At 65.0% G+C, this 27028-nt stretch overlaps 1 protein-coding gene across 1 annotated transcript in view; it reads left to right on the top strand.

Annotated features, from left to right (window-relative positions):
• LOC142477443 (organic solute transporter subunit alpha-like) overlaps positions 1–23553 on the top strand; it is a gene marked incomplete at its 3' end in the record, with an annotated part of 33088 nt that extends 9535 nt beyond the window's left edge. Inside the window, exons 3-6 of the mRNA XM_075582267.1 lie at positions 9614–9687; positions 12885–13040; positions 13132–13243; positions 23301–23553. Of these exons, the coding sequence (XP_075438382.1) occupies positions 9614–9687; positions 12885–13040; positions 13132–13243; positions 23301–23553 (595 nt within the window). The remainder of the gene's footprint in view (positions 1–9613; positions 9688–12884; positions 13041–13131; positions 13244–23300) is intronic.
• Positions 23554–27028: the final 3475 nt, after the last annotated feature.

Below are 27028 nucleotides of genomic sequence, written 5' to 3'. Positions count from 1 at the left end.
AGTCCCCCTGTGCCCCACCACACACTGCCCGCCAGTCTCCCTGGGCCCCATCACACACTGCCCGCCAGTCTCCCTGTGCCCCCACCACACTGCCCGCCAGTCTCCCTGTGCCCCACCACACTGCCCACCAGTCTCCCTGTGCCCTATCACACACTGCCCGCCAGTCTCCCTGTGCCCCACCACACACTGCCGCCAGTCTCCCTGTGCCCCGCCACACACTGCCCGCCAGTCTCCCTGTGCCCCCACCAACTGCCCGCCAGTCTCCCTGTGCCCCACCACGTTGCCCGCCAGTCTCCCTGTGCCCCCACCACACACTGCTGCCAGTCTCCCTGTGCCCCCACCACACACTGCCCGCCAGTCTCCCTGTGCCCCACCACACACTGCCCGCCAGTCTCCCTGTGCCCCCACCACACACTGCCGCCAGTCTCCCTGTGCCCCAACACACACTGCCGCCAGACTCCCTGTGCCCCCACCACACACTGCCGCCAGTCTCCCTGTGCCCCACCACACACTGCCCGCCAGTCTCCCTGTGCCCCCATCACACACTGCCGCCAGTCTCCCTGTGCCCCCACCACACACTGCCCGCCAGTCTCCCTGTGCCCCCACCACACACTGCCGCCAGTCTCCCTGTGCCCCACCACACACTGCCCGCCAGTCTCCCTGTGCCCCCACCACACACTGCCCGCCAGTCTCCCTGTGCCCCCACCACACACTGCCGCCAGTCTCCCTGTGCCCCCACCACACACTGCCGCCAGTCTCCCTGTGCCCCACCACACACTGCCGCCAGTCTCCCTGTGCCCCATCACACACTGCCGCCAGTCTCCCTGTGCCCCATCACACACTGCCCGCCAGTCTCCCTGTGCCCCACCACACACTGCCCGCCAGTCTCCCTGTGCCCCCACCACACACTGCCCGCCAGTCTCCCTGTGCCCCATCACACACTGCCCGCCAGTCTCCCTGTGCCCCATCACACACTGCCCGCCAGTCTCCCTGTGCCCCCACCACACACTGCCCACCAGTCTCCCTGTGCCCCATCACACTGCCGCCAGTCTCCGTGACCCATCACACACTGCCCGCCAGTCTCCCTGTGCCCCACCACACACTGCCCGCCAGTCTCCCTGTGCCCCACCACACACTGCCCGCCAGTCTCCCTGTGCCCCCACCACACACTGCCCGCCAGTCTCCCTGTGCCCCACCACACACTGCCCGCCAGTCCCCCTGTCCCCCACCACACACTGCCCGCCAGTCTCCCTGTGCCCCATCACACACTGCCGCCAGTCTCCCTGTGCCCCATCACACACTGCCCGCCAGTCTCCCTGTGCCCCACCACACACTGCCCGCCAGTCTCCCTGTGCCCCACCACACACTGCCCGCCAGTCTCCCTGTGCCCCCACCACACACTGCCCGCCAGTCTCCCTGTGCCCCATCACACACTGCCCGCCAGTCTCCCTGTGCCCCATCACACACTGCCCGCCAGTCTCCCTGTGCCCCCACCACACACTGCCCACCAGTCTCCCTGTGCCCCATCACACTGCCGCCAGTCTCCGTGACCCATCACACACTGCCCGCCAGTCTCCCTGTGCCCCACCACACACTGCCCGCCAGTCTCCCTGTGCCCCACCACACACTGCCCGCCAGTCTCCCTGTGCCCCCACCACACACTGCCCGCCAGTCTCCCTGTGCCCCACCACACACTGCCCGCCAGTCCCCCTGTCCCCCACCACACACTGCCCGCCAGTCTCCCTGGGCCCCATCACACACTGCCCGCCAGTCTCCCTGTGCCCCCACCACACTGCCCGCCAGTCTCCCTGTGCCCCACCACACTGCCCACCAGTCTCCCTGTGCCCTATCACACACTGCCCGCCAGTCTCCTTGTGCCCCACCACACACTGCCGCCAGTCTCCCTGTGCCCCGCCACACACTGCCCGCCAGTCTCCCTGTGCCCCCACCAACTGCCCGCCAGTCTCCCTGTGCCCCACCACATTGCCCGCCAGTCTCCCTGTGCCCCCACCACACACTGCCGCCAGTCTCCCTGTGCCCCCACCACACACTGCCCGCCAGTCTCCCTGTGCCCCACCACACACTGCCCGCCAGTCTCCCTGTGCCCCCACCACACACTGCCGCCAGTCTCCCTGTGCCCCAACACACACTGCCGCCAGACTCCCTGTGCCCCCACCACACACTGCCGCCAGTCTCCCTGTGCCCCACCACACACTGCCCGCCAGTCTCCCTGTGCCCCCATCACACACTGCCGCCAGTCTCCCTGTGCCCCCACCACACACTGCCCGCCAGTCTCCCTGTACCCCCACCACACACTGCCGCCAGTCTCCCTGTGCCCCACCACACACTGCCCGCCAGTCTCCCTGTGCCCCACCACACACTGCCCGCCAGTCTCCCTGTGCCCCACCACACACTGCCCGCCAGTCTCCCTGTGCCCCACCACACACTGCCCGCCAGTCTCCCTGGGCCCCATCACACACTGCCCGCCAGTCTCCCTGTGCCCCCACCACACTGCCCGCCAGTCTCCCTGTGCCCCCACCACACACTACCCACCAGTCTCCCTGTGCCCCCATCACACACTGCCGCCAGTCTCCCTGTGCCCCCACCACACACTGCCCGCCAGTCTCCCTGTGCCCCCACCACACACTGCCGCCAGTCTCCCTGTGCCCCACCACACACTGCCCGCCAGTCTCCCTGTGCCCCACCACACACTGCCCGCCAGTCTCCCTGTGCCCCACCACACACTGCCCGCCAGTCTCCCTGTGCCCCACCACACACTGCCCACCAGTCTCCCTGTGCCCCACCACACACTGCCCGCCAGTCTCCCTGGGCCCCATCACACACTGCCCGCCAGTCTCCCTGTGCCCCCACCACACTGCCCGCCAGTCTCCCTGTGCCCCACCACACTGCCCGCCAGTCTCCCTGTGCCCCATCACACACTGCCCGCCAGTCTCCCTGTGCCCACATGACACACTGCCCACCAGTCTCCCTGTGCCCCATAACACTGCGGCCAGTCTCCATGTGCCCCCACCACACACTGCCCGCCAGTCTCCCTGTGCCCCATCACACACTGCCGCCAGTCTCCCTGTGCCCCCACCACACACTGCCCGCCAGTCTCCCTGTGCCCCATCACACACTGCCCGCCAGTCTCCCTGTGCCCCCACCACACACTGCCCACCAGTCTCCCTGTGCCCCATAACACTGCCGCCAGTCTCCCTGTGCCTCCACCACACACTGCCCGCCAGTCTCCCTGTGCCCCATCACACACTGCCGCTTGTCTCCCTGTGCCCCCACCACACACTGCCCGCCAGTCTCCCTGTACCCCATCACACACTGCCCGCCAGTCTCCCTGTGCCCCCACCACACACTGCCCGCCAGTCTCCCTGTGCCCCATCACACACTGCCGCCAGTCTCCCTGTGCCCCATCACACACTGCTGCCAGTCTCCCTGTGCCCCATCACACACTGCCCGCCAGTCTCCCTGTGCCCCACCACACACTGCCCGCCAGTCTCCCTGTGCCCCCACCACACACTGCCCGCCAGTCTCCCTGTGCCCCATCACACACTGCCCGCCAGTCTCCCTGTGCCCCATCACACACTGCCCGCCAGTCTCCCTGTGCCCCCATCACACACTGCCCACCAGTCTCCCTGTGCCCCATCACAGTGCCGCCAGTCTCCCTGTGACCCATCACACACTGCCCGCCAGTCTCCCTGTGCCCCACCACACACTGCCCGCCAGTCTCCCTGTGCCCCACCACACACTGCCCGCCAGTCTCCCTGTGCCCCCACCACACACTGCCCGCCAGTCTCCCTGTGCCCCACCACACACTGCCCGCCAGTCCCCCTGTGCCCCACCACACACTGCCCGCCAGTCTCCCTGGGCCCCATCACACACTGCCCGCCAGTCTCCCTGTGCCCCCACCACACTGCCCGCCAGTCTCCCTGTGCCCCACCACACTGCCCACCAGTCTCCCTGTGCCCTATCACACACTGCCCGCCAGTCTCCCTGTGCCCCACCACACACTGCCGCCAGTCTCCCTGTGCCCCGCCACACACTGCCCGCCAGTCTCCCTGTGCCCCCACCAACTGCCCGCCAGTCTCCCTGTGCCCCACCACATTGCCCGCCAGTCTCCCTGTGCCCCCACCACACACTGCCGCCAGTCTCCCTGTGCCCCCACCACACACTGCCCGCCAGTCTCCTTGTGCCCCACCACACACTGCCCGCCAGTCTCCCTGTGCCCCCACCACACACTGCCGCCAGTCTCCCTGTGCCCCAACACACACTGCCGCCAGACTCCCTGTGCCCCCACCACACACTGCCGCCAGTCTCCCTGTGCCCCACCACACACTGCCCGCCAGTCTCCCTGTGCCCCCATCACACACTGCCGCCAGTCTCCCTGTGCCCCACCACACACTGCCCGCCAGTCTCCCTGTGCCCCCACCACACACTGCCCGCCAGTCTCCCTGTGCCCCACCACACACTGCCCGCCAGTCTCCCTGTGCCCCACCACACACTGCCCGCCAGTCTCCCTGTGCCCCACCACACACTGCCCACCAGTCTCCCTGTGCCCCACCACACACTGCCCGCCAGTCTCCCTGGGCCCCATCACACACTGCCCGCCAGTCTCCCTGTGCCCCCACCACACTGCCCGCCAGTCTCCCTGTGCCCCACCACACTGCCCGCCAGTCTCCCTGTGCCCCATCACACACTGCCCGCCAGTCTCCCTGTGCCCACATGACACACTGCCCACCAGTCTCCCTGTGCCCCATAACACTGCCGCCAGTCTCCATGTGCCCCCACCACACACTGCCCGCCAGTCTCCCTGTGCCCCATCACACACTGCCGCCAGTCTCCCTGTGCCCCCACCACACACTGCCCGCCAGTCTCCCTGTGCCCCATCACACACTGCCCGCCAGTCTCCCTGTGCCCCCACCACACACTGCCCACCAGTCTCCCTGTGCCCCATAACACTGCCGCCAGTCTCCCTGTGCCTCCACCACACACTGCCCGCCAGTCTCCCTGTGCCCCATCACACACTGCCGCTTGTCTCCCTGTGCCCCCACCACACACTGCCCGCCAGTCTCCCTGTACCCCATCACACACTGCCCGCCAGTCTCCCTGTGCCCCCACCACACACTGCCCGCCAGTCTCCCTGTGCCCCATCACACACTGCCGCCAGTCTCCCTGTGCCCCATCACACACTGCTGCCAGTCTCCCTGTGCCCCATCACACACTGCCCGCCAGTCTCCCTGTGCCCCACCACACACTGCCCGCCAGTCTCCCTGTGCCCCCACCACACACTGCCCGCCAGTCTCCCTGTGCCCCATCACACACTGCCCGCCAGTCTCCCTGTGCCCCATCACACACTGCCCGCCAGTCTCCCTGTGCCCCCATCACACACTGCCCACCAGTCTCCCTGTGCCCCATCACAGTGCCGCCAGTCTCCCTGTGACCCATCACACACTGCCCGCCAGTCTCCCTGTGCCCCACCACACACTGCCCGCCAGTCTCCCTGTGCCCCACCACACACTGCCCGCCAGTCTCCCTGTGCCCCCACCACACACTGCCCGCCAGTCTCCCTGTGCCCCACCACACACTGCCCGCCAGTCCCCCTGTGCCCCACCACACACTGCCCGCCAGTCTCCCTGGGCCCCATCACACACTGCCCGCCAGTCTCCCTGTGCCCCCACCACACTGCCCGCCAGTCTCCCTGTGCCCCACCACACTGCCCACCAGTCTCCCTGTGCCCTATCACACACTGCCCGCCAGTCTCCCTGTGCCCCACCACACACTGCCGCCAGTCTCCCTGTGCCCCGCCACACACTGCCCGCCAGTCTCCCTGTGCCCCCACCAACTGCCCGCCAGTCTCCCTGTGCCCCACCACATTGCCCGCCAGTCTCCCTGTGCCCCCACCACACACTGCCGCCAGTCTCCCTGTGCCCCCACCACACACTGCCCGCCAGTCTCCTTGTGCCCCACCACACACTGCCCGCCAGTCTCCCTGTGCCCCCACCACACACTGCCGCCAGTCTCCCTGTGCCCCAACACACACTGCCGCCAGACTCCCTGTGCCCCCACCACACACTGCCGCCAGTCTCCCTGTGCCCCACCACACACTGCCCGCCAGTCTCCCTGTGCCCCCATCACACACTGCCGCCAGTCTCCCTGTGCCCCACCACACACTGCCCGCCAGTCTCCCTGTGCCCCCACCACACACTGCCGCCAGTCTCCCTGTGCCCCCACCACACACTGCCGCCAGACTCCCTGTGCCCCCACCACACTGCCCGCCAGTCTCCCTGTGCCCCCATCACACACTGCCGCCAGTCTCCCTGTGCCCCACCACACTGCCGCCAGTCTCCCTGTGCCCCCACCACACACTGCCGCCAGTCTCCCTGTGCCCCCACCACACACTGCCGCCAGTCTCCCTGTGCCCCATCACACACTGCCCGCCAGTCTTCCTGTGCCCCATCACACACTGCCGCCAGTCTCCCTGTGCCCCATCACACACTGCCGCCAGTCTCCCTGTGCCCCACCACACTGCCGCCAGTCTCCCTGTGCCCCATCACACACTGCCGCCAGACTCCCTGTGCCCCCACCACACACTGCCACCAGTATCCCTGTGCCCCATCACACACTGCCGCCAGTCTCCCTGTGCCCCCACCACACACTGCCCGCCAGTCTCCCTGTGCCCCACCACACACTGCCGCCAGTCTCCCTGTGCCCCCACCACACACTGCCACCAGTATCCCTGTGCCCCATCACACACTGCCGCCAGTCTCCCTGTGCCCCCACCACACACTGCCCGCCAGTCTCCCTTTTCCCCCACCACACACTGCCGCCAGTTTCCCTGTGCTCCCACCACACACTGCCCGCCAGTCTCCCTGTGCCCCCACCACACACTGCCCGCCAGTCTCCCTGTGCCCCCACCACACACTGCCCGCCAGTCTCCCTGTGCCCCCACCACACACTGCCCGCCAGTCTCCCTGTGCTCCCATCACATACTGCCCGCCAGTCTCCCTGTGCCCCCACCACACACTGCCCGCCATTCCCCCTGTGCCCCCACCACACACTGCCCACCAGTCTCCCTGTGCCCCCACCACACACTGCCGCCAGTCTCCCTGTGCCCCCACCACACTGCCCGCCAGTCTCCCTGTGCCCCCACCACACACTGCCCGCCAGTCTCCCTGTGCCCCCACCACACACTGCCCGCCAGTCTCCCTGTGCCCCCACCACACACTGCCCGCCAGTCTCCCTGTGCCCCCACCACACACTGCCCGCCAGTCTCCCTGTGCCCCACCACACACTGCCGCCAGTCTCCCTGTGCCCCCACCACACACTGCCGCCAGTCTCACTGTGCCCCACCACACACTGCCCGCCAGTCTCCCTGTGCCCCAACACACACTGCCCGCCAGTCTCCCTGTGCCCCACCACACACTGCCGCTAGTCTCCCTGTGCCCCCACCACACACTGCCGCCAGTCTCCCTGTGCCCCATCACACACTGCCCGCCAGTCTCCCTGTGCCCCACCACACACTGCCCGCCAGTCTCCCTGTGCCCCACCACACACTGCCCGCCAGTCTCACTGTGCCCCCACCACACTGCCCGCCAGTCTCCCTGTGCCCCCACCACACACTGCCGCCAGTCTCCCTGTGCCCCCATCACACACTGCCCGCCAGTCTCCCTGTGCCCCCACCACACACTGCCCGCCAGTCTCCCTGTGCCCCCACCACACTGCCCGCCAGTCTCCCTGTGCCCCCACCACACTGCCCGCCAGTCTCCCTGTGCCCAACCACACTGCCGCCAGTCTCCCTGTGCCCCCACCACACACTGCCCGTCAGTCTCCCTGTGCCCCCACCACACACTGCCCACCAGTCTCCCTGTGCCCTCACCACACACTGCCCGCCAGTCTCCCTGTGCCCCCACCACACACTGCCCGCCAGTCTCCCTGTGCCCCCACCACACACTGCCCGCCAGTCTCCCTGTGCCCCACCACACACTGCCCGCCAGTCTCCCTGTGCCCCCACCACACACTGCCGCCAGTCTCCCTGTGCCCCCACCACACACTGCCGCCAGTCTCCCTGTGCCCCAACACACACTGTCCGCCAGTCTCCCTGTGCCCCCACCACACACTGCCGCCAGTCTCCCTGTGCCCCCACCACACACTGCCCGCCAGTCTCCCTGTGCCCCACCACACACTGCCGCCGCCAGTTTCCCTGTGCCCCACCACACACTGCCCGCCAGTCTCCCTGTGCCCCCACCACACACTGCCGCCAGTCTCCCTGTGCCCCAACACACACTGTCCGCCAGTCTCCCTGTGCCCCACCACACACTGCCGCCAGTCTCCCTGTGCCCCCACCACACACTGCCGCCAGTCTCCCTGTGCCCCACCACACTGCCCGCCAGTCTCCCTGTGCCCCATCACACACTGCCCGCCAGTCTCCCTGTGCCCCCACCACACTGCCCTCCAGTCTCCCTGTGCCCCATCACACACTGCTGCCAGTCTCTCTGTGCCCCCACCACACTGCCCGCCAGTCTCTCTGTGCGCCACCACACACTGCCGCCAGTCTCCCTGTGCCCCACCACACACTGCCGCCAGTCTCCCTGTGCCCCCACCACACACTGCCCGCCAGTCTCCCTGTGCCCCACCACACTGCCGCCAGTCTCCCTGTTCCCCCACCACATTGCCCGCCAGTCTCCCTGTGCCCCCACCACACACTGCCGCCAGTCTCCCTGTGCCCCCATCACACACTGCCCGCCAGTCCGCCTGTGCCCCCACCACACACTGCCGCCAGTCTCCCTGTGCCCCCACACACACTGCCCGCCAGTCTCCCTGTGCCCCACCACACACTGCCCGCCAGTCTCCCTGTGCCCCACCACACACTGCCGCCAGTCTCCCTGTGCCCCCACCACACACTGCCCGCCAGTCTCCCTGTGCCCCCATCACACACTGCCGCCAGTCTCCCTGTGCCCCCACCACACACTGCCCGCCAGTCTCCCTGTGCCCCCACCACACACTGCCGCCAGTCTCCCTGTGCCCCACCACACACTGCCGCCAGTCTCCCTGTGCCCCACCACACACTGCCGCCAGTCTCCCTGTGCCCCACCACACTGGCCATCTTTCCCCGAATAGAAAAGCTATACAGACAAGCAAACCCTTTTATGGGGTTAAGTGATGCTCTGCAGGTCTCTGGCAGGGGAGGGGTTAAGTGATGCTCTGCGGGTCTCTGGCAGGGGAGAGGTTAAGTGATGCTCTGCGGGTCTCTGGCAGGGGAGGGGTTAAGTGATGCTCTGCGGGTCTCTGGCAGGGGAGGGGTTAAGTGATGCTCTGCGGGTCTCTGGCAGGGGAGGGGTTAAGTGATGCTCTGCGGGTCTCTGGCAGGGGAGAGGTTAAGTGATGCTCTGCGGGTCTCTGGCAGGGGATGGGTTAAGTGATGCTCTGCAGGTCTCTGGCAGGGGATGGGTTAAGTGATGCTCTGCGGGTCTCTGGCAGGGGAGGGGTTAAGTGATGCTCTGCGGGTCTCTGGCAGGGGAGAGGTTAAGTGATGCTCTGCGGGTCTCTGGCAGGGGAGGGGTTAGGTGATACTCGGTCTCACTCTGTGTTCTGCTTTGTGCAGGTATTCTGTGTTTCCTCTATCATCGGACTGTATATTCCTCGCTCCTCTTCCATCTGTAACTTTGTGGCGTCCGTGTAAGTGTGCAGCCTCCCCTGGGGTGCAGCCGGGGACATTCCCAGCCCATCTGTAACTTTGTGGCGTCCGTGTAAGTGTGCAGCCTCCCCTGGGGTGCAGCCGGGGACATTCCCAGCCCATCGGTCACTTTGTGGCGTCCGTGTAAGTGTGCAGCCGCCCCTGGGGTGCAGCCGGGGACATTCCCAGCCCATCGGTCACACTCTGTCCCCGCAGTGGGATGTGATCACGCACCTGCTCTAATGTCACTAATATGTCCCTTCATGGGTTGGGTTACCATTAGGTAAAAGAGAATTCACAGAGAGGGAAGTAAAACTGGACGTTGCTCCGGGCGAAGCGTCTCTAGGCTGCAAAATAAGGTTAGAAATGTACAAGCCCAGTTCAACCCAGTAACCACAGGGTCTCATACTGGGACATACCAATTCAAAGACCAGTTCATGTGAAAGATGTACTTTGTGCTGCATTGTGATGCAGGCTACTGGCAGAGAAAGGGTTACACTAGGTCACAATGACGCTGTCCCCATCACGCTCAGTCTCGGTGACGCTGTCCCCATCACGCTCAGTCTCGGTGACGCTGTCCCCATCACGCTCAGTCTCGGTGACGCTGTCCCCATCACGCTCAGTCTCGGTGACGCTGTTCCCATCACGCTCAGTCTCGGTGACGCTGTCCCCATCACGCTCAGTCTCGGTGACGCTGTCCCCATCACGCTCAGTCTCGGTGACGCTGTCCCCATCACGCTCAGTCTCGGTGACGCTGTCCCCATCACGCTCAGTCTCGGTGACGCTCTCCCCATCACGCTCAGTCTCGGTGACGCTCTCCCCATCACGCTCAGCCTCGGTGACGCTGTCCCCATCACGCTCAGTCTCGGTGACGCTGTCCCCATCACGCTCAGTCTCGGTGACGCTGTCTCCATCACTCTCAGTCTCGGTGACGCTGTCCCCTGCTCTCTCGGTCTCGGTGACGCTGTCCCCATCACGCTCAGTCTCGGTGACGCTGTCCCCTGCTCTCTCGGTCTCGGTGACGCTGTCCCCATCACGCTCAGTCTCGGTGACGCTGTCTCCATCACGCTCAGTCTCGGTGACGCTGTCCCCATCACGCTCAGTCTCGGTGACGCTGTCACCTGCTCTCTCAGTCTCGGTGATGCTGTCCCCTGCTCTCTCGGTCTCGGTGACGCTGTCCCCATCACGCTCAGTCTCGGTGACGCTGTCCCCTGCTCTCTCGGTCTCGGTGACGCTGTCCCCTGCTCTCTCGGTCTCGATGACGCTGTCCCCTGCTCTCCCAGTCTCTGTGACGCTGTCCCCATCACGCTCAGTCTCGGTGACGCTGTCCCCTGCTCTCTCGGTCTCGGTGACGCTGTCCCCTGCTCTCTCGGCCTCGGTGACGCTGTCCCCTGCTCTCTCGGTCTCGGTGACGCTGTCCCCTGCTCTCGGTGACGCTGTCCCCTGCTCTCGGTCTCGGTGACGCTGTCCCCTGCTCTCTCAGTCTCGGTGACGCTGTCCCCTGCTCTCTCGGTCTCGGTGACGCTGTCCCCTGCTCTCTCGGTCTCGGTGACGCTGTCCCCTGCTCTCTCGGTCTCGGTGACGCTGTCCCCTGCTCTCGGTCTCGGTGACGCTGTCCCCTGCTCTCTCGGTCTCGGTGACGCTGTCCCCATCACGCTAGGTCTCGGTGACGCTGTCCCCTGCTCTCTCAGTCTCGGTGACGCTGTCCCCTGCTCTCTCGGTCTCGGTGACGCTGTCCCCTGCTCTCTCGGTCTCGGTGACGCTGTCCCCTGCTCTCTCGGTCTCGGTGACGCTGTCCCCTGCTCTCGGTCTCGGTGACGCTGTCCCCTGCTCTCTCGGCCTCGGTGACGCTGTCCCCTGCTCTCTCGGCCTCGGTGACGCTGTCCCCTGCTCTCTCGGTGACGCTGTCCCCTGCTCTCTCGGTCTCGGTGACGCTGTCCCCTGCTCTCTCGGTCTCGGTGACGCTGTCCCCTGCTCTCTCGGTCTCGGTGACGCTGTCCCCTGCTCTCTCGGTCTCGGTGACGCTGTCCCCTGCTCTCTCGGTCTCGGTGACGCTGTCCCCTGCTCTCGGTCTCGGTGACGCTGTCCCCTGCTCTCTCGGTCTCGGTGACGCTGTCCCCTGCTCTCTCGGTCTCGGTGACGCTGTCCCCTGCTCTCTCGGTCTCGGTGACGCTGTCCCCTGCTCTCTCGGTCTCGGTGACGCTGTCCCCTGCTCTCTCGGTCTCGGTGACGCTGTCCCCTGCTCTCTCGGCCTCGGTGACGCTGTCCCCTGCTCTCTCGGCCTCGGTGACGCTGTCCCCTGCTCTCTCGGTGACGCTGTCTCCTGCTCTCTCGGTCTCGGTGACGCTGTCCCCTGCTCTCTCGGTCTCGGTGACGCTGTCCCCTGCTCTCTCGGTCTCGGTGACGCTGTCCCCTGCTCTCTCGGTCTCGGTGACGCTGTCCCCTGCTCTCTCGGTCTCGGTGACGCTGTCCCCTGCTCTCTCGGTCTCGGTGACGCTGTCCCCTGCTCTCTCGGTCTCGGTGACGCTGTCCCCTGCTCTCTCGGTCTCGGTGACGCTGTCCCCTGCTCTCTCGGTCTCGGTGACGCTGTCCCCTGCTCTCTCGGTCTCGGTGACGCTGTCCCCTGCTCTCTCGGTCTCGGTGACGCTGTCCCCTGCTCTCTCGGTCTCGGTGACGCTGTCCCCTGCTCTCTCGGTCTCGGTGACGCTGTCCCCTGCTCTCTCGGTCTCGGTGACGCTGTCCCCTGCTCTCTCGGTCTCGGTGACGCTGTCCCCTGCTCTCCCAGTCTCTGTGACGCTGTCCCCTGCTCTCTCGGTCTCGGTGACGCTGTCCCCTGCTCTCCCAGTCTCGGTGACGCTGTCCCCTGCTCTCCCAGTCTCGGTCACGCTGTCCCCTGCTCTCTCGGTCTCGGTGACGCTGTCCCATGCTCTCTCGGTCTCGGTGACGCTGTCCCCTGCTCTCTCGGTCTCGGTGACGCTGTCCCCTGCTCTCTCGGCCTCGGTGACGCTGTCCCCTGCTCTCTCGGTGACGCTGTCCCCCGCTCTCTCGGTCTCGGTGACGCTGTCCCCTGCTCTCTCGGCCTCGGTGACGCTGTCCCCTGCTCTCCCAGTCTCGGTCACGCTGTCCCCTGCTCTCTCGGTCTCGGTGACGCTGTCCCCTGCTCTCTCGGTCTCGGTGACGCTGTCCCCTGCTCTCCCAGGTATCACTCCATCACGCTGTGGAAGTTCCTGGCGCTGATCACAGATTACTTTGGGGGAAAAGCTCGGATGTTGAAGGACCTGGAGGGTCAGCGAGTGTCCCCGAACCCCGCGCCCTGCTGCTGCTGCTGCTGCTTCCCCAACATCCTAGTGAACAGGTGGGAATAGTTCCAGCCCCGGCACCCCTAAGGGACAGGGACCCAGGTCACGTGTGTCAGTGTCACTATTCGCCTTGTCGCTGCCTCTCAGGGCCAGTATAAGATGGATGAATATCGCCGTGTACCAGCTGTCCGTGGTCCGGACACTCCTGTTCTTCGTGGGTCTGATACTGTGGACAGACGAAAAGTACGACTACGGAGACGTAAGTGTCCCCCCCAAATTACCGGGCGGCCAATGTCACTGACCAAGGAGAGACACAGGGTCCCACAACTTCTGCAGTGCATTAGTGGGTAGCGCACAGGGACGTGACTGCTCAGCCCCATACAGTACTGAAAGGGTTAAGCGGTGTAGAACGATGGCCCAGCCGGTCCGTGCACAGTATCACTACTTTTATCATTTACAAACATGTATTTGCACTTAGTGCCGGCTTAATAAAGTCTATATATCCTCTACCAGATTCACCAAATCCCTCTCACCCGCCCAGAGCCCCAGTGCCCCACTCACTACCGCACTCACCCGCCCAGAGCCCCAGTGCCCCACTCACTACCGCACTCACCCGCCCAGAGCCCCAGTGCCCCACTCACTACCGCACTCACCCGCTCAGAGCCCCAGTGCCCCACTCACTACCGCACTCACCCGCTCAGAGCCCCAGTGCCCCACTCACTACCGCACTCACCCGCTCAGAGCCCCAGTGCCCCACTCACTACCACGCTCACCCGCCCAGAGCCCCAGTGCCGCACTCACTACCGCACTCACCCGCCCAGAGCCCCAGTGCCGCACTCACTACCGCACTCACCCGCCCAGAGCCCCAGTGCCGCGCTCACTACCACGCTCACCCGCCCAGAGCCCCAGTGCCCCACTCACTACCGCGCTCACCCGCCCAGAGCCCCAGTGCCGCGCTCACTACCACGCTCACCCGCCCAGAGCCCGTGCCGCGCTCACTACCGCACTCACCCGCCCAGAGCCCCAGTGCCGCACTCACTACCGCGCTCACCCGCCCAGAGCCCCAGTGCCGCACTCACTACCGCGCTCACCCGCCCAGAGCCCCAGTGCCGCGCTCACTACCGCACTCACCCGCCCAGAGCCCCAGTGCCGCACTCACTACCGCACTCACCCGCCCAGAGCCCCAGTGCCGCGCTCACTACCACACTCACCCGCCCAGAGCCCCAGTGCCGCACTCACTACCGCGCTCACCCGCCCAGAGCCCCAGTGCCGCGCTCACTACCGCACTCACCCGCCCAGAGCCCCAGTGCCGCACTCACTACCGCACTCACCCGCCCAGAGCCCCAGTGCCGCGCTCACTACCACGCTCACCCGCCCAGAGCCCCAGTGCCCCACTCACTACCACGCTCACCCGCCCAGAGCCCCACTCACTACCACGCTCACCCGCCCAGAGCCCCAGTGCCCCACTCACTACCGCGCTCACCCGCTCAGAGCCCCAGTGCCGCACTCACTACCGCGCTCACCCGCTCAGAGCCCCAGTGCCCCACTCACTACCGCACTCACCCGCCCAGAGCCCCAGTGCCGCACTCACTACCGCACTCACCCGCCCAGAGCCCCAGTGCCGCACTCACTACCGCACTCACCCGCCCAGAGCCCCAGTGCCGCGCTCACTACCACGCTCACCCGCCCAGAGCCCCAGTGCCCCACTCACTACCACGCTCACCCGCCCAGAGCCCCAGTGCCGCGTTCACTACCGCACTCACCCGCCCAGAGCCCCAGTGCCCCACTCACTACCGCGCTCACCCGCCCAGAGCCTCAGTGCCGCGCTCACTACCGCGCTCACCCGCCCAGAGCCCCAGTGCCCCACTCACTACCACGCTCACCCGCCCAGAGCCCCAGTGCCGCGTTCACTACCGCACTCACCCGCCCAGAGCCCCAGAGCCCCACTCACTACCGCGCTCACCCGCCCAGAGCCCCAGTGCCGCGCTCACTACCACGCTCACCCGCCCAGAGCCCCAGTGCCGCGCTCACTACCGCACTCACCCGCCCAGAGCCCCAGTGCCGCGCTCACTACCGCACTCACCCGCCCAGAGTCTCAGTGCCGCGCTCACTACCGCACTCACCCGCCCAGAGCCCCAGTGCCCCACTCACTACCACGCTCACCCGCCCAGAGCCCCAGTGCCGCGCTCACTACCGCACTCAACCGCCCATAGCCTCAGTGCCCCACTCACTACCGCACTCACCCGCCCAGAGCCTCAGTGCCCCACTCACTACCGCACTCACCCGCCCAGAGCCTCAGTGCCCCACTCACTACCGCACTCACCCGCCCAGAGCCCCAGTGCCCCACTCACTACCGCACTCACCCGCCCAGAGCCCCAGTGCCGCGCTCACTACCGCACTCACCCGCCCAGAGCCCCAGTGCCGCGCTCACTACCGCGCTCACCCGCTCAGAGCCCCAGTGCCGCACTCACTACCGCACTCACCCACCCAGAGCCCCAGTGCCGCACTCACTACCGCACTCACCCACCCAGAGCCCCAGTGCCCCACTCACTACCGCGCTCACCCGCCCAGAGCCTCAGTGCCGCGCTCACTACCGCACTCACCCGCCCAGAGCCCCAGTGCCGCGCTCACTACCACGCTCACCCGCCCAGAGCCTCAGTGCCGCGCTCACTACCGCGCTCACCCGCTCAGAGCCCCAGTGCCGCACTCACTACCGCACTCACCCACCCAGAGCCCCAGTGCCGCGCTCACTACCGCACTCACCCGCCCAGAGCCCCAGTGCCGCGCTCACTACCGCACTCACCCACCCAGAGCTCCAGTGCCGCGTTCACTACCGCACTCACCCGCCCAGAGCCCCAGTGCCCCACTCACTACCGCGCTCACCCGCCCAGAGCCTCAGTGCCGCGCTCACTACCGCACTCACCCGCCCAGAGCCCCAGTGCCCCACTCACTACCGCACTCACCCGCTCAGAGCCCCAGTGCCGCACTCACTACCGCACTCACCCACCCAGAGCCCCAGTGCCGCGCTCACTACCACGCTCACCCGCTCAGAGCCCCAGTGCCGCGCTCACTACCACGCTCACCCGCCCAGAGCCCCAGTGCCGCGGTCACTACCGCACTCACCCGCCCAGAGCCTCAGTGCCCCACTCACTACCGCACTCACCCGCTCAGTGCCGTGCTCACTACCATGCTCACCCGCTCAGAGCCCCAGTGCCGCACTCACTACCACGCTCACCCGCCCAGAGCCCCAGTGCCGCGCTCACTACCACGCTCACCCGCCCAGAGCCCCAGTGCCGCACTCACTACCACGCTCACCCGCCCAGAGCCCCAGTGCCGCGTTCACTACCGCACTCACCCGCCCAGAGCCTCAGTGCCCCACTCACTACCGCACTCACCCGCTCAGTGCCACGCTCACCCGCCCAGAGCCCCAGTGCCGCACTCACTACCACGCTCACCCGCCCAGAGCCCCAGTGCCGCACTCACTACCGCACTCACCCGCCCAGAGCCCCAGTGCCGCGCTCACTACCGCACTCACCCACCCAGAGCCCCAGTGCCGCGCTCACTACCGCACTCACCCACCCAGAGCCCCAGTGCCGCGTTCACTACCGCACTCACCCGCCCAGAGCCCCAGTGCCCCACTCACTACCGCGCTCACCCGCCCAGAGCCTCAGTGCCGCGCTCACTACCGAGCTCACCCGCCCAGAGCCCCAGTGCCGCGCTCACTACCGAGCTCACCCGCCCAGAGCCCCAGTGCCGCGCTCACTACCGCACTCACCCGCCCAGAGCCCCAGTGCCCCACTCACTACCACGCTCACCCGCCCAGAGCCCCAGTGCCGTGTTCACTACCACGCTCACCCGCCCAGAGCCCCAGTGCCGCGCTCACTACCACGCTCACCCGCCCAGAGCCTCAGTGCCCCACTCACTACCGCACTCACCCGCCCAGAGCCCCAGTGCCCCACTCACTACCACGCTCACCCGCCCAGAGCCCCAGTGCCGCGCTCACTACCACGCTCACCCGCCCAGAGCCCCAGTGCCCCACTCACTACCGCACTCACCCGCCCAGAGCCCCAGTGCCCCACTCACTACCACGCTCACCCGCCCAGAGCCCCAGTGCCCCACTCACTACCGCACTCACCCGCCCAGAGCCCCACTCACTACCACGCTCACCCGCCCAGAGCCCCAGTGCCCCACTCACTACCACGCTCACCCGCCCAGAGCCTCTGTGCCCCACTCACTACCGCACTCACCCGCCCAGTGCCCCACTCACTACCACGCTCACCCGCCCAGAGCCCCAGTGCCGCGCTCACTACCACACTCACCCGCCCAGAGCCCCAGTGCCGCGCTCACTACCACGCTCACCCGCCCAGAGCCTCAGTGCCCCACTCACTACCGCACTCACCCGCCCAGAGCCCCAGTGCCGCACTCACTACCGCACTCACCCACCCAGAGCCCCAGTGCCCCACTCACTACCGCGCTCACCCGCCCAGAGCCTCAGTGCCGCGCTCACTACCACACTCACCCGCCCAGAGCCCCAGTGCCGCGCTCACTACCACGCTCACCCGCCCAGAGCCTCAGTGCCCCACTCACTACCGCACTCACCCGCCCAGAGCCCCAGTGCCGCGCTCACTACCACGCTCACCCGCCCAGAGCCTCAGTGCCCCACTCACTACCGCACTCACCCGCCCAGAGCCCCAGTGCCCCACTCACTACCACACTCACCCGCCCAGAGCCCCAGTGCCGCGCTCACTACCACGCTCACCCGCCCAGAGCCTCAGTGCCCCACTCACTACCGCACTCACCCGCCCAGAGCCCCAGTGCCGCGCTCACTACCACGCTCACCCGCCCAGAGCCTCAGTGCCCCACTCACTACCGCACTCACCCGCCCAGAGCCCCAGTGCCCCACTCACTACCGCACTCACCCGCCCAGAGCCCCAGTGCCATGCTCACTACCGCACTCTCGCCCGGAGCCTCAGTGCCGCACTCACTATCGCACTCACCTGCCCGGAGCTCCAGTATTTATCAACTGACAGCTGGCATCAAATTGGGCACAGGATCACTGCTTTGCTTTTTTACGGCCCTGAGCACAGTAGTGAGCAGGGCACTTAGCACAGCACTGAGCACAGCACTGAGAACAGTAGTGAGCACGGCACTGAGCACGGCACTGAGCACAGTAGTGAGCAGGGCACTGAGCACGGCACTGAGCACAGTAGTGAGCAGGGCACTTAGCACAGCACTGGGCACAGCACTGGGCACAGCACTGAGAACAGTAGTGAGCAGGGCACAGAGCACAGTAGTGAGCAGGGCACAGAGCACAGTAGTGAGCAGGGCACTTAGCACAGCACTGGGCACAGCACTGAGAACAGTAGTGAGCACGGCACTGAGCACCACATTAGTGAGCACGGCACTGAGCACCACATTAGTGAGCACGGCACTGAGCACAGTAGTGAGCAAGGCACTGAGCACCACATTAGTGAGCACGGCACTGAGTACCACAGTGGTGAGTACGGCACTGAGCACAGTAGTGAGCACGGCACTGAGCACCAGAGTAGTGAGCACGGCACTGAGTACCACAGTGGTGAGTACGGCACTGAGCACAGTAGTGAGTACGGCACTGAGCACAGTAGTGAGCACGGCACTGAGCACCACATTAGTGAGCACGGCACTGAGCACCACATTAGTGAGCATGGCACTGAGCACCACATTAGTGAGCACGGCACTGAGTACCACAGTGGTGAGTACGGCACTGAGCACAGTAGTGAGTACGGCACTGAGCACAGTAGTGAGTACGGCACTGAGCACAGTGGTGAGCACGAAACTGAGCACAGTAGTGAGCAGGGCACTGAGCACGACACTGAGCACAGTAGTGAGCACGACACTGAGCACAGTAGTGAGCACGACACTGAGCACAGTAGTGAGCACGACACTGAGCACAGTAGTGAGCAGGGCACTGAGCACAGTAGTGAGCACAGTAGTGAGCAGGGCACTGAGTACAGTAGTGAGCAGGGCACTGAGCACAGTAGTGAGCAGGGCACTGAGCACAGTAGTGAGCAGGGCACTGAGCACAGTAGTGAGCAGGGCACTGAGCACAGTAGTGAGCAGGGCACTGAGCACGGTAGTGAGCAGGGCACTGAGCACAGTAGTGAGCAGGGCACTGAGCACAGTAGTGAGCAGGGCACTGAGCACAGTAGTGAGCACAGTAGTGAGCACGGCACTGAGCACAGTAGTGAGCACGGCACTGAGCACCACATTAGTGAGCACGGCACTGAGCACCACATTAGTGAGCATGGCACTGAGCACCAGAGTAGTGAGCACGGCACTGAGTACCACAGTGGTGAGTACGGCACTGAGCACAGTAGTGAGTACGGCACTGAGCACAGTAGTGAGTACGGCACTGAGCACAGTGGTGAGCACGAAACTGAGCACAGTAGTGAGCAGGGCACTGAGCACGACACTGAGCACAGTAGTGAGCACGACACTGAGCACAGTAGTGAGCACGACACTGAGCACAGTAGTGAGCACGACACTGAGCACAGTAGTGAGCACGACACTGAGCACAGTAGTGAGCACAGTAGTGAGCAGGGCACTGAGTACAGTAGTGAGCAGGGCACTGAGCACAGTAGTGAGCAGGGCACTGAGCACAGTAGTGAGCAGGGCACTGAGCACAGTAGTGAGCAGGGCACTGAGCACAGTAGTGAGCAGGGCACTGAGCACAGTAGTGAGCACGGTAGTGAGCAGGGCACTGAGCAGGGCACTGAGCACAGTAGTGAGCAGGGCACTGAGCACAGTAGTGAGCACAGTAGTGAGCAGGGCACTGAGCACAGTAGTGAGCAGGGCACAGAGCACAGTAGTGAGCAGGGCACTGAGCACAGTAGTGAGCAGGGCACTGAGCACAGTAGTGAGCAGGGCACTGAGCACAGTAGTGAGCAGGGCACAAAGCACAGTAGTGAGCAGGGCACTGAGCACAGTAGTGAGCAGGGCACTGAGCACAGTAGTGAGCACAGTAGTGAGCAGGGCACTGAGCACAGTAGTGAGCAGGGCACTGCGCACAGTAGTGAGCAGGGCACTGAGCACAGTAGTGAGCAGGGCACTGAGCACAGTACTGAGCAGGGCACAGAGCACAGTAGTGAGCAGGGCACAGAGCACAGTAGTGAGCAGGGCACAGAGCACAGTAGTGAGCAGGGCACAGAGCACAGTAGTGAGCAGGGCACTGAGCACAGTAGTGAGCAGGGCACTGAGCACAGTAGTGAGCAGGGCACTGAGCACAGTAGTGAGCAGGGCACTGAGCACAGTAGTGAGCAGGGCACTGCGCACAGTAGTGAGCAGGGCACTGCGCACAGTAGTGAGCAGGGCACTGCGCACAGTAGTGAGCAGGGCACTGCGCACAGTAGTGAGCAGGGCACTGCGCACAGTAGTGAGCAGGGCACTGAGCACAGTAGTGAGCACAGTAGTGAGCAGGGCACTGCGCACAGTAGTGAGCAGGGCACTGAGCACAGTACTGAGCAGGGCACAGAGCACAGTAGTGAGCAGGGCACAGAGCACAGTAGTGAGCAGGGCACAGAGCACAGTAGTGAGCAGGGCACAGAGCACAGTAGTGAGCAGGGCACAGAGCACAGTAGTGAGCAGGGCACAGAGCACAGTAGTGAGCAGGGCACAGAGCACAGTAGTGAGCAGGGCACAGAGCACAGTAGTGAGCAGGGCACAGAGCACAGTAGTGAGCAGGGCACAGAGCACAGTAGTGAGCAGGGCACAGAGCACAGTAGTGAGCAGGGCACTGAGCACAGTAGTGAGCAGGGCACTGAGCACAGTAGTGAGCACAGTAGTGAGCAGGGCACTGCGCACAGTAGTGAGCACAGTAGTGAGCAGGGCACTGAGCACAGTAGTGAGCAGGGCACTGAGCACAGTAGTGAGCACAGTAGTGAGCAGGGCACTGAGCACAGTAGTGAGCAGGGCACTGAGCACAGTAGTGAGCAGGGCACTGAGCACAGTAGTGAGCACAGTAGTGAGCAGGGCACTGCGCACAGTAGTGAGCAGGGCACTGAGCACAGTAGTGAGCACAGTAGTGAGCAGGGCACTGCGCACAGTAGTGAGCAGGGCACTGAGCACAGTAGTGAGCAGGGCACTGCGCACAGTAGTGAGCAGGGCACTGAGCACAGTAGTGAGCAGGGCACTGAGCACAGTAGTGAGCAGGGCACTGCGCACAGTAGTGAGCAGGGCACTGAGCAGGGCACTGAGCACAGTAGTGAGCAGGGCACTGCGCACAGTAGTGAGCAGGGCACTGAGCACAGTAGTGAGCAGGGCACTGAGCACAGTAGTGAGCAGGGCACTGCGCACAGTAGTGAGCAGGGCACTGAGCACAGTAGTGAGCAGGGCACTGAGCACAGTAGTGAGCAGGGCACTGCGCACAGTAGTGAGCAGGGCACTGAGCAGGGCACTGAGCACAGTAGTGAGCACAGTAGTGAGCACAGTAGTGAGCACAGTAGTGAGCAGGGCACTGAGCACAGTAGTGAGCACAGTAGTGAGCACAGTAGTGAGCAGGGCACTGAGCACAGTAGTGAGCACAGTAGTGAGCAGGGCACTGAGCACAGTAGTGAGCACAGTAGTGAGCAGGGCACTGAGCACAGTAGTGAGCACAGTAGTGAGCAGGGCACTGAGCACAGTAGTGAGCAGGGCACTGCGCACAGTAGTGAGCAGGGCACTGAGCACAGTAGTGAGCAGGGCACTGAGCACAGTACTGAGCAGGGCACAGAGCACAGTAGTGAGCAGGGCACAGAGCACAGTAGTGAGCAGGGCACAGAGCACAGTAGTGAGCAGGGCACAGAGCACAGTAGTGAGCAGGGCACTGAGCACAGTAGTGAGCAGGGCACTGAGCACAGTAGTGAGCAGGGCACTGAGCACAGTAGTGAGCACAGTAGTGAGCAGGGCACTGCGCACAGTAGTGAGCAGGGCACTGCGCACAGTAGTGAGCAGGGCACTGCGCACAGTAGTGAGCAGGGCACTGCGCACAGTAGTGAGCAGGGCACTGCGCACAGTAGTGAGCAGGGCACTGAGCACAGTAGTGAGCACAGTAGTGAGCAGGGCACTGCGCACAGTAGTGAGCAGGGCACTGAGCACAGTACTGAGCAGGGCACAGAGCACAGTAGTGAGCAGGGCACAGAGCACAGTAGTGAGCAGGGCACAGAGCACAGTAGTGAGCAGGGCACAGAGCACAGTAGTGAGCAGGGCACAGAGCACAGTAGTGAGCAGGGCACAGAGCACAGTAGTGAGCAGGGCACAGAGCACAGTAGTGAGCAGGGCACAGAGCACAGTAGTGAGCAGGGCACAGAGCACAGTAGTGAGCAGGGCACAGAGCACAGTAGTGAGCAGGGCACAGAGCACAGTAGTGAGCAGGGCACAGAGCACAGTAGTGAGCAGGGCACTGAGCACAGTAGTGAGCAGGGCACTGAGCACAGTAGTGAGCACAGTAGTGAGCAGGGCACTGCGCACAGTAGTGAGCACAGTAGTGAGCAGGGCACTGAGCACAGTAGTGAGCAGGGCACTGAGCACAGTAGTGAGCACAGTAGTGAGCAGGGCACTGAGCACAGTAGTGAGCAGGGCACTGAGCACAGTAGTGAGCAGGGCACTGAGCACAGTAGTGAGCACAGTAGTGAGCAGGGCACTGCGCACAGTAGTGAGCAGGGCACTGAGCACAGTAGTGAGCACAGTAGTGAGCAGGGCACTGCGCACAGTAGTGAGCAGGGCACTGAGCACAGTAGTGAGCAGGGCACTGCGCACAGTAGTGAGCAGGGCACTGAGCACAGTAGTGAGCAGGGCACTGAGCACAGTAGTGAGCAGGGCACTGCGCACAGTAGTGAGCAGGGCACTGAGCAGGGCACTGAGCACAGTAGTGAGCAGGGCACTGCGCACAGTAGTGAGCAGGGCACTGAGCACAGTAGTGAGCAGGGCACTGAGCACAGTAGTGAGCAGGGCACTGCGCACAGTAGTGAGCAGGGCACTGAGCACAGTAGTGAGCAGGGCACTGAGCACAGTAGTGAGCAGGGCACTGCGCACAGTAGTGAGCAGGGCACTGAGCAGGGCACTGAGCACAGTAGTGAGCACAGTAGTGAGCACAGTAGTGAGCACAGTAGTGAGCAGGGCACTGAGCACAGTAGTGAGCACAGTAGTGAGCACAGTAGTGAGCAGGGCACTGAGCACAGTAGTGAGCACAGTAGTGAGCAGGGCACTGAGCACAGTAGTGAGCACAGTAGTGAGCAGGGCACTGAGCACAGTAGTGAGCACAGTAGTGAGCAGGGCACTGAAGGTTCCCCGTTTGTCTGCAGGTGGATTACACGAACCCGAACTCGTACATCAACGTGATCATCGGCCTGTCCACCTTCCTGTCCTTCTACGGGTACCTCCTCTTCTATAAGGCCACCAAGGCCGCCCTGCAGGGTCACCGCCCGCGCTCCAAATTTATCTGCATCACCCTGGTGCTGGCGCTGTGCGGCTTACAGAATGGCATCCTGGAGACCATGGGCGCGCTGGGGGCCATCCCCTGTGTGCCACCCTTCAATGTGGAGACTCGCTCCCAGAGTGAGTGCCAGGGGGGGGGAGGGGGCAAGTGAGTGCCAGGGGAGGGGGCAAGTGAGTGCCAGGGGAGGGAGGGGGGCAGTGAGTGCCAGGGGAGGGAGGGGGGCAGTGAGTGTCTGGGGAGGGAGGGGGTAGTGAGAGCCTGGGGAGGGAGGGGGGGTAGTGAGAGCCTGGGGAGAGAGGGGGGGCAGTGAGTGCTGGGGTGGGAGGGGGGGCAGTGAGTGCCTGGGGTGGGAGGGGGGGGGCAGTGAGTGCTGGGGGTGGGAGGGGGGGGCAGTGAGTGCCTGGGTGTGGGAGGGGGGGGCAGTGAGTGCTGGGGTGGGAGGGGGGGCAGTGAGTGCCTGGGGTGGGAGGGGGGGGGCAGTGAGTGCTGGGGATGGGGTGGGAGGGGGGGGCAGTGAGTGCTGGGGTGGGAGGGGGGAGGGGGAGGTGATGAGATGGGGGGGGGAGTGGAGTGTGGAGGTGGGATGGGGGGTAGGGAGGGGGGGGGCAGGTGAGTTGCTGGGGTGGGAGGGGGGAGGGGGGAAGTGGAGTGCATGGGGTGGGAGGGGGGGGGGCAGTGAGTGATGGGGTGGGAGGGGAGTGAGTGCCTGGGGTGGGAGGGGGGGGGCAGTGAGTGCCTGGGGTGGGAAGGGGGGGGGGAGTGAGTGGATGGGGTGGGAGAGGGGGGGGGGTGATGTGTGCATGGGTGGTGAGGGGGAGGGGGGAAGTGAGTGCTGGGGTTGGAGGGGAGGGGGGCAGTGAGTGCAGGGGTGGGGAGGGGGAGGGGAGTGAGTTGCCTGGGGTGGGAGGGGGGGCAGTGAGTGCCTGGGAGTGGAGGAGGGGGGAGGCAGTGAGTGCCTTGGGGTGGGAGGGGGGTCAGTGAGTGCCTGGAGGTGGAGGGGGGGGCAGTGAGGTGCTGGGGTGGGAGGGGGGGGGGGCAGTGAGTGCATGGGGTGGGAGGGGAGCAGTGAATGCCTGAGGTTGGAGAGGAGGGCAGTGAGTGCTGGGGGAAGGGCAGTGAGTGACTGGGGAGGGAGGTAGGGGGGTTAAAGCGAGTGTCTGAGGAAGGTCTTATATGCATAGGAAATCGGGGGGGGAGGAGATCTGTGCATAGGACAGGGGGGGGAGTTATGTGTATAGGACGGGGGGTAGAGTTCTGTGTATAGGACACTCGGGGGGGGTAGTTATGTGTATAGGACAGGCTGGGAGTTTTGTGTATAGGACTATCGGGGGGGGATGTCTCTCTGTATAGTAACCGAGCTTCTCTCCCCCTCGGTCGCAACGCAGCTCATCTTTAATTACTCTCCTGACCATGGAGATGTTCTTTATCAGCCTGTTTGCCGTTACTGTTTCCGGCGTGTTGAGAAAGCTGATAGTAGAGAGGAACGCTCAGTAGACTCCAGGGCATGAAGAGCAAGTCCCTCGCCAGACCGCCCCGTACGGCTTCTCCGCTGCGGAGGCGGCTCTGGGCATGAACTTGGGCGAGACGCGGGCGACAGGCGACTGAGAGCCTGTGCCGCATCGAGCACGCACGCTAGCTGGACAAGTTCTACTTCCTGCACGCCCCCCGGAAACATGGCGGCCCTTCTCTAGGTTTAGTAAGGCCAGCCCGTGGGGAACCGAGGACCCCAGGGGGGGCAGAGGCCCGGCGCTGCGAAAACTCAGCTCTTCCACAGAGCAAGAGCGTGACGTAGTGCGAAGGAGCCACGCCTCCCCGCGCCTGGGACAGGAGGGGGCAGGTGCAGGCCAGATTAATTACATCACATAAACGAAGTGACGGTGTGTGTGAAGGTCCGGCGCCTGAATACATTGACCGTCATTCTATCTGATCTCCTTCGCCGCAACACAGCCCTCCCCCTCCCCAACACAGCCCTACCCCCTCCGCCACTACCACACAGCCCTCCCCCTCCCGCACACACAGCCTCCCCCTCCTCCCGCACACACACCTCCTCCCCACCTCCTCCCTCACTACACACAGCCTCCACCTCGCCCGCACACACACTCCCTCCCCCTCCACACACACTCCCTCCCCCTCTCGCAACCCACACCTCACCCTCCCCATCCGCCCCTCAACCACCCTCCCTCCCCTCACACCTCTCACCCTCCCCCTCACAGCACCAGCACTCCTCACCCTCCCGCCACACTCTCCCACCCCTCACCTCCCCCGCTCACACAGCATCACTCCCCGCTCACCCACCTCCCCTCCCCGCATCACACCAGCCTCCCCTCCGCCCGCACACACACACCTCTCCCCCCCCACTCACCACATCCTCCCACAGCACACACCAGCCCTCCTCCTCCACCCCACCTCACCCCTCCCTCCCGCACACACACAGCCTCCACCCTACACCCCCTCACCCTCCCTCCGCCACACAATCCACACCTCCCTCACACCTCCCTCCCCACTCACACAGCCCTCCGACACCACCTCACTACACACAGCCTCCTCCCGCCTCCACACACAGCTCCTCCCCCGCTCCCACCCGCACCACACACCACCACTCCCCCCTCCTCCCGCACACACATCAGCCCTCCACCCTCCCCCCGCACACACACAGCCCTCCCTCCGCCCGCACACACAGCTCCCTCCCGCCCACCCTGCCCCTCCCAGCACACCCAGCCCTCCCCTCCTCCCGCACACACACAGCCTCCCCTCCGCCCGCACACACACCAGCCTCCCCTCCCCCGCACACACACAGCCCTCCCCCTCCGCCCGCACACACAGCCCTCTCCCCCTCCGCCTCGCACACACACAGCCTCCCCCTCGCCCGCACACACAGCCCTCCCCCCTCCGCCCGCACACACAGCCCTCCCCTCCGCCCACGCACACACAGCCCTCCCCCCTCCGCCTCGCCAGCACACAGCCCTCCCCCCTCCGCCCGCACACAGCCTCCCCCCGCACACACAGCCCTCCCCCTCCGCCGCACACCACACAGCCCTCCTCCCTCCGCCGCACACACAGCCCTCCCCCTCGCCCGCACACACAGCCCTCCCCCCTCTGCCCGCCCGCACACACAGCCCTCCCCCCTCTGCCCGCACACAGCCGCCACACAGCCCTCCCCCTCTGCCCGCACACACACACAGCCCTCCCCCCTCTGCCCGCACACACACACAGCCCTCCCCCCTCCGCCGCACACACACACACAGCCCACTCCCCTCCCGCACACAGCACTCCCCTCCCGTCTCTGCCAGCACGCACGCACCCCTCCCGTCTCCGCCCACGCCTCCGCCCCTCGCGTAGACACACACACACCTCCTGCTTTGGTATTTTTGGGCACGATTGCTTCCACCCCCGTCTCTCCCCCTCCCCCCTGCGTGTTAGTCGGCGTTCCCGTGACCGGTCGCAGCTTTTTCAGGAAATGTGTAAAAAAAGAAACCATTTGTCTTTATTTTTCTCACAATAAAATAGTTATAAATAGTCCGTAAGCGCAAATCCTGATTATTTGGTAAAAGACGAAGAAATAAAACCAATTAAAACATAAAATCTCTCAGAATA

The sequence above is a fragment of the Ascaphus truei genome, unplaced genomic scaffold, assembly GCF_040206685.1.
Source record: "Ascaphus truei isolate aAscTru1 unplaced genomic scaffold, aAscTru1.hap1 HAP1_SCAFFOLD_2096, whole genome shotgun sequence".
Classification (NCBI taxonomy): Eukaryota; Metazoa; Chordata; class Amphibia; order Anura; family Ascaphidae; genus Ascaphus; species Ascaphus truei.
The sequence above is the reverse complement of the archived record's forward strand: the minus strand, read 5'-3'. Positions and strand labels throughout refer to the sequence as shown.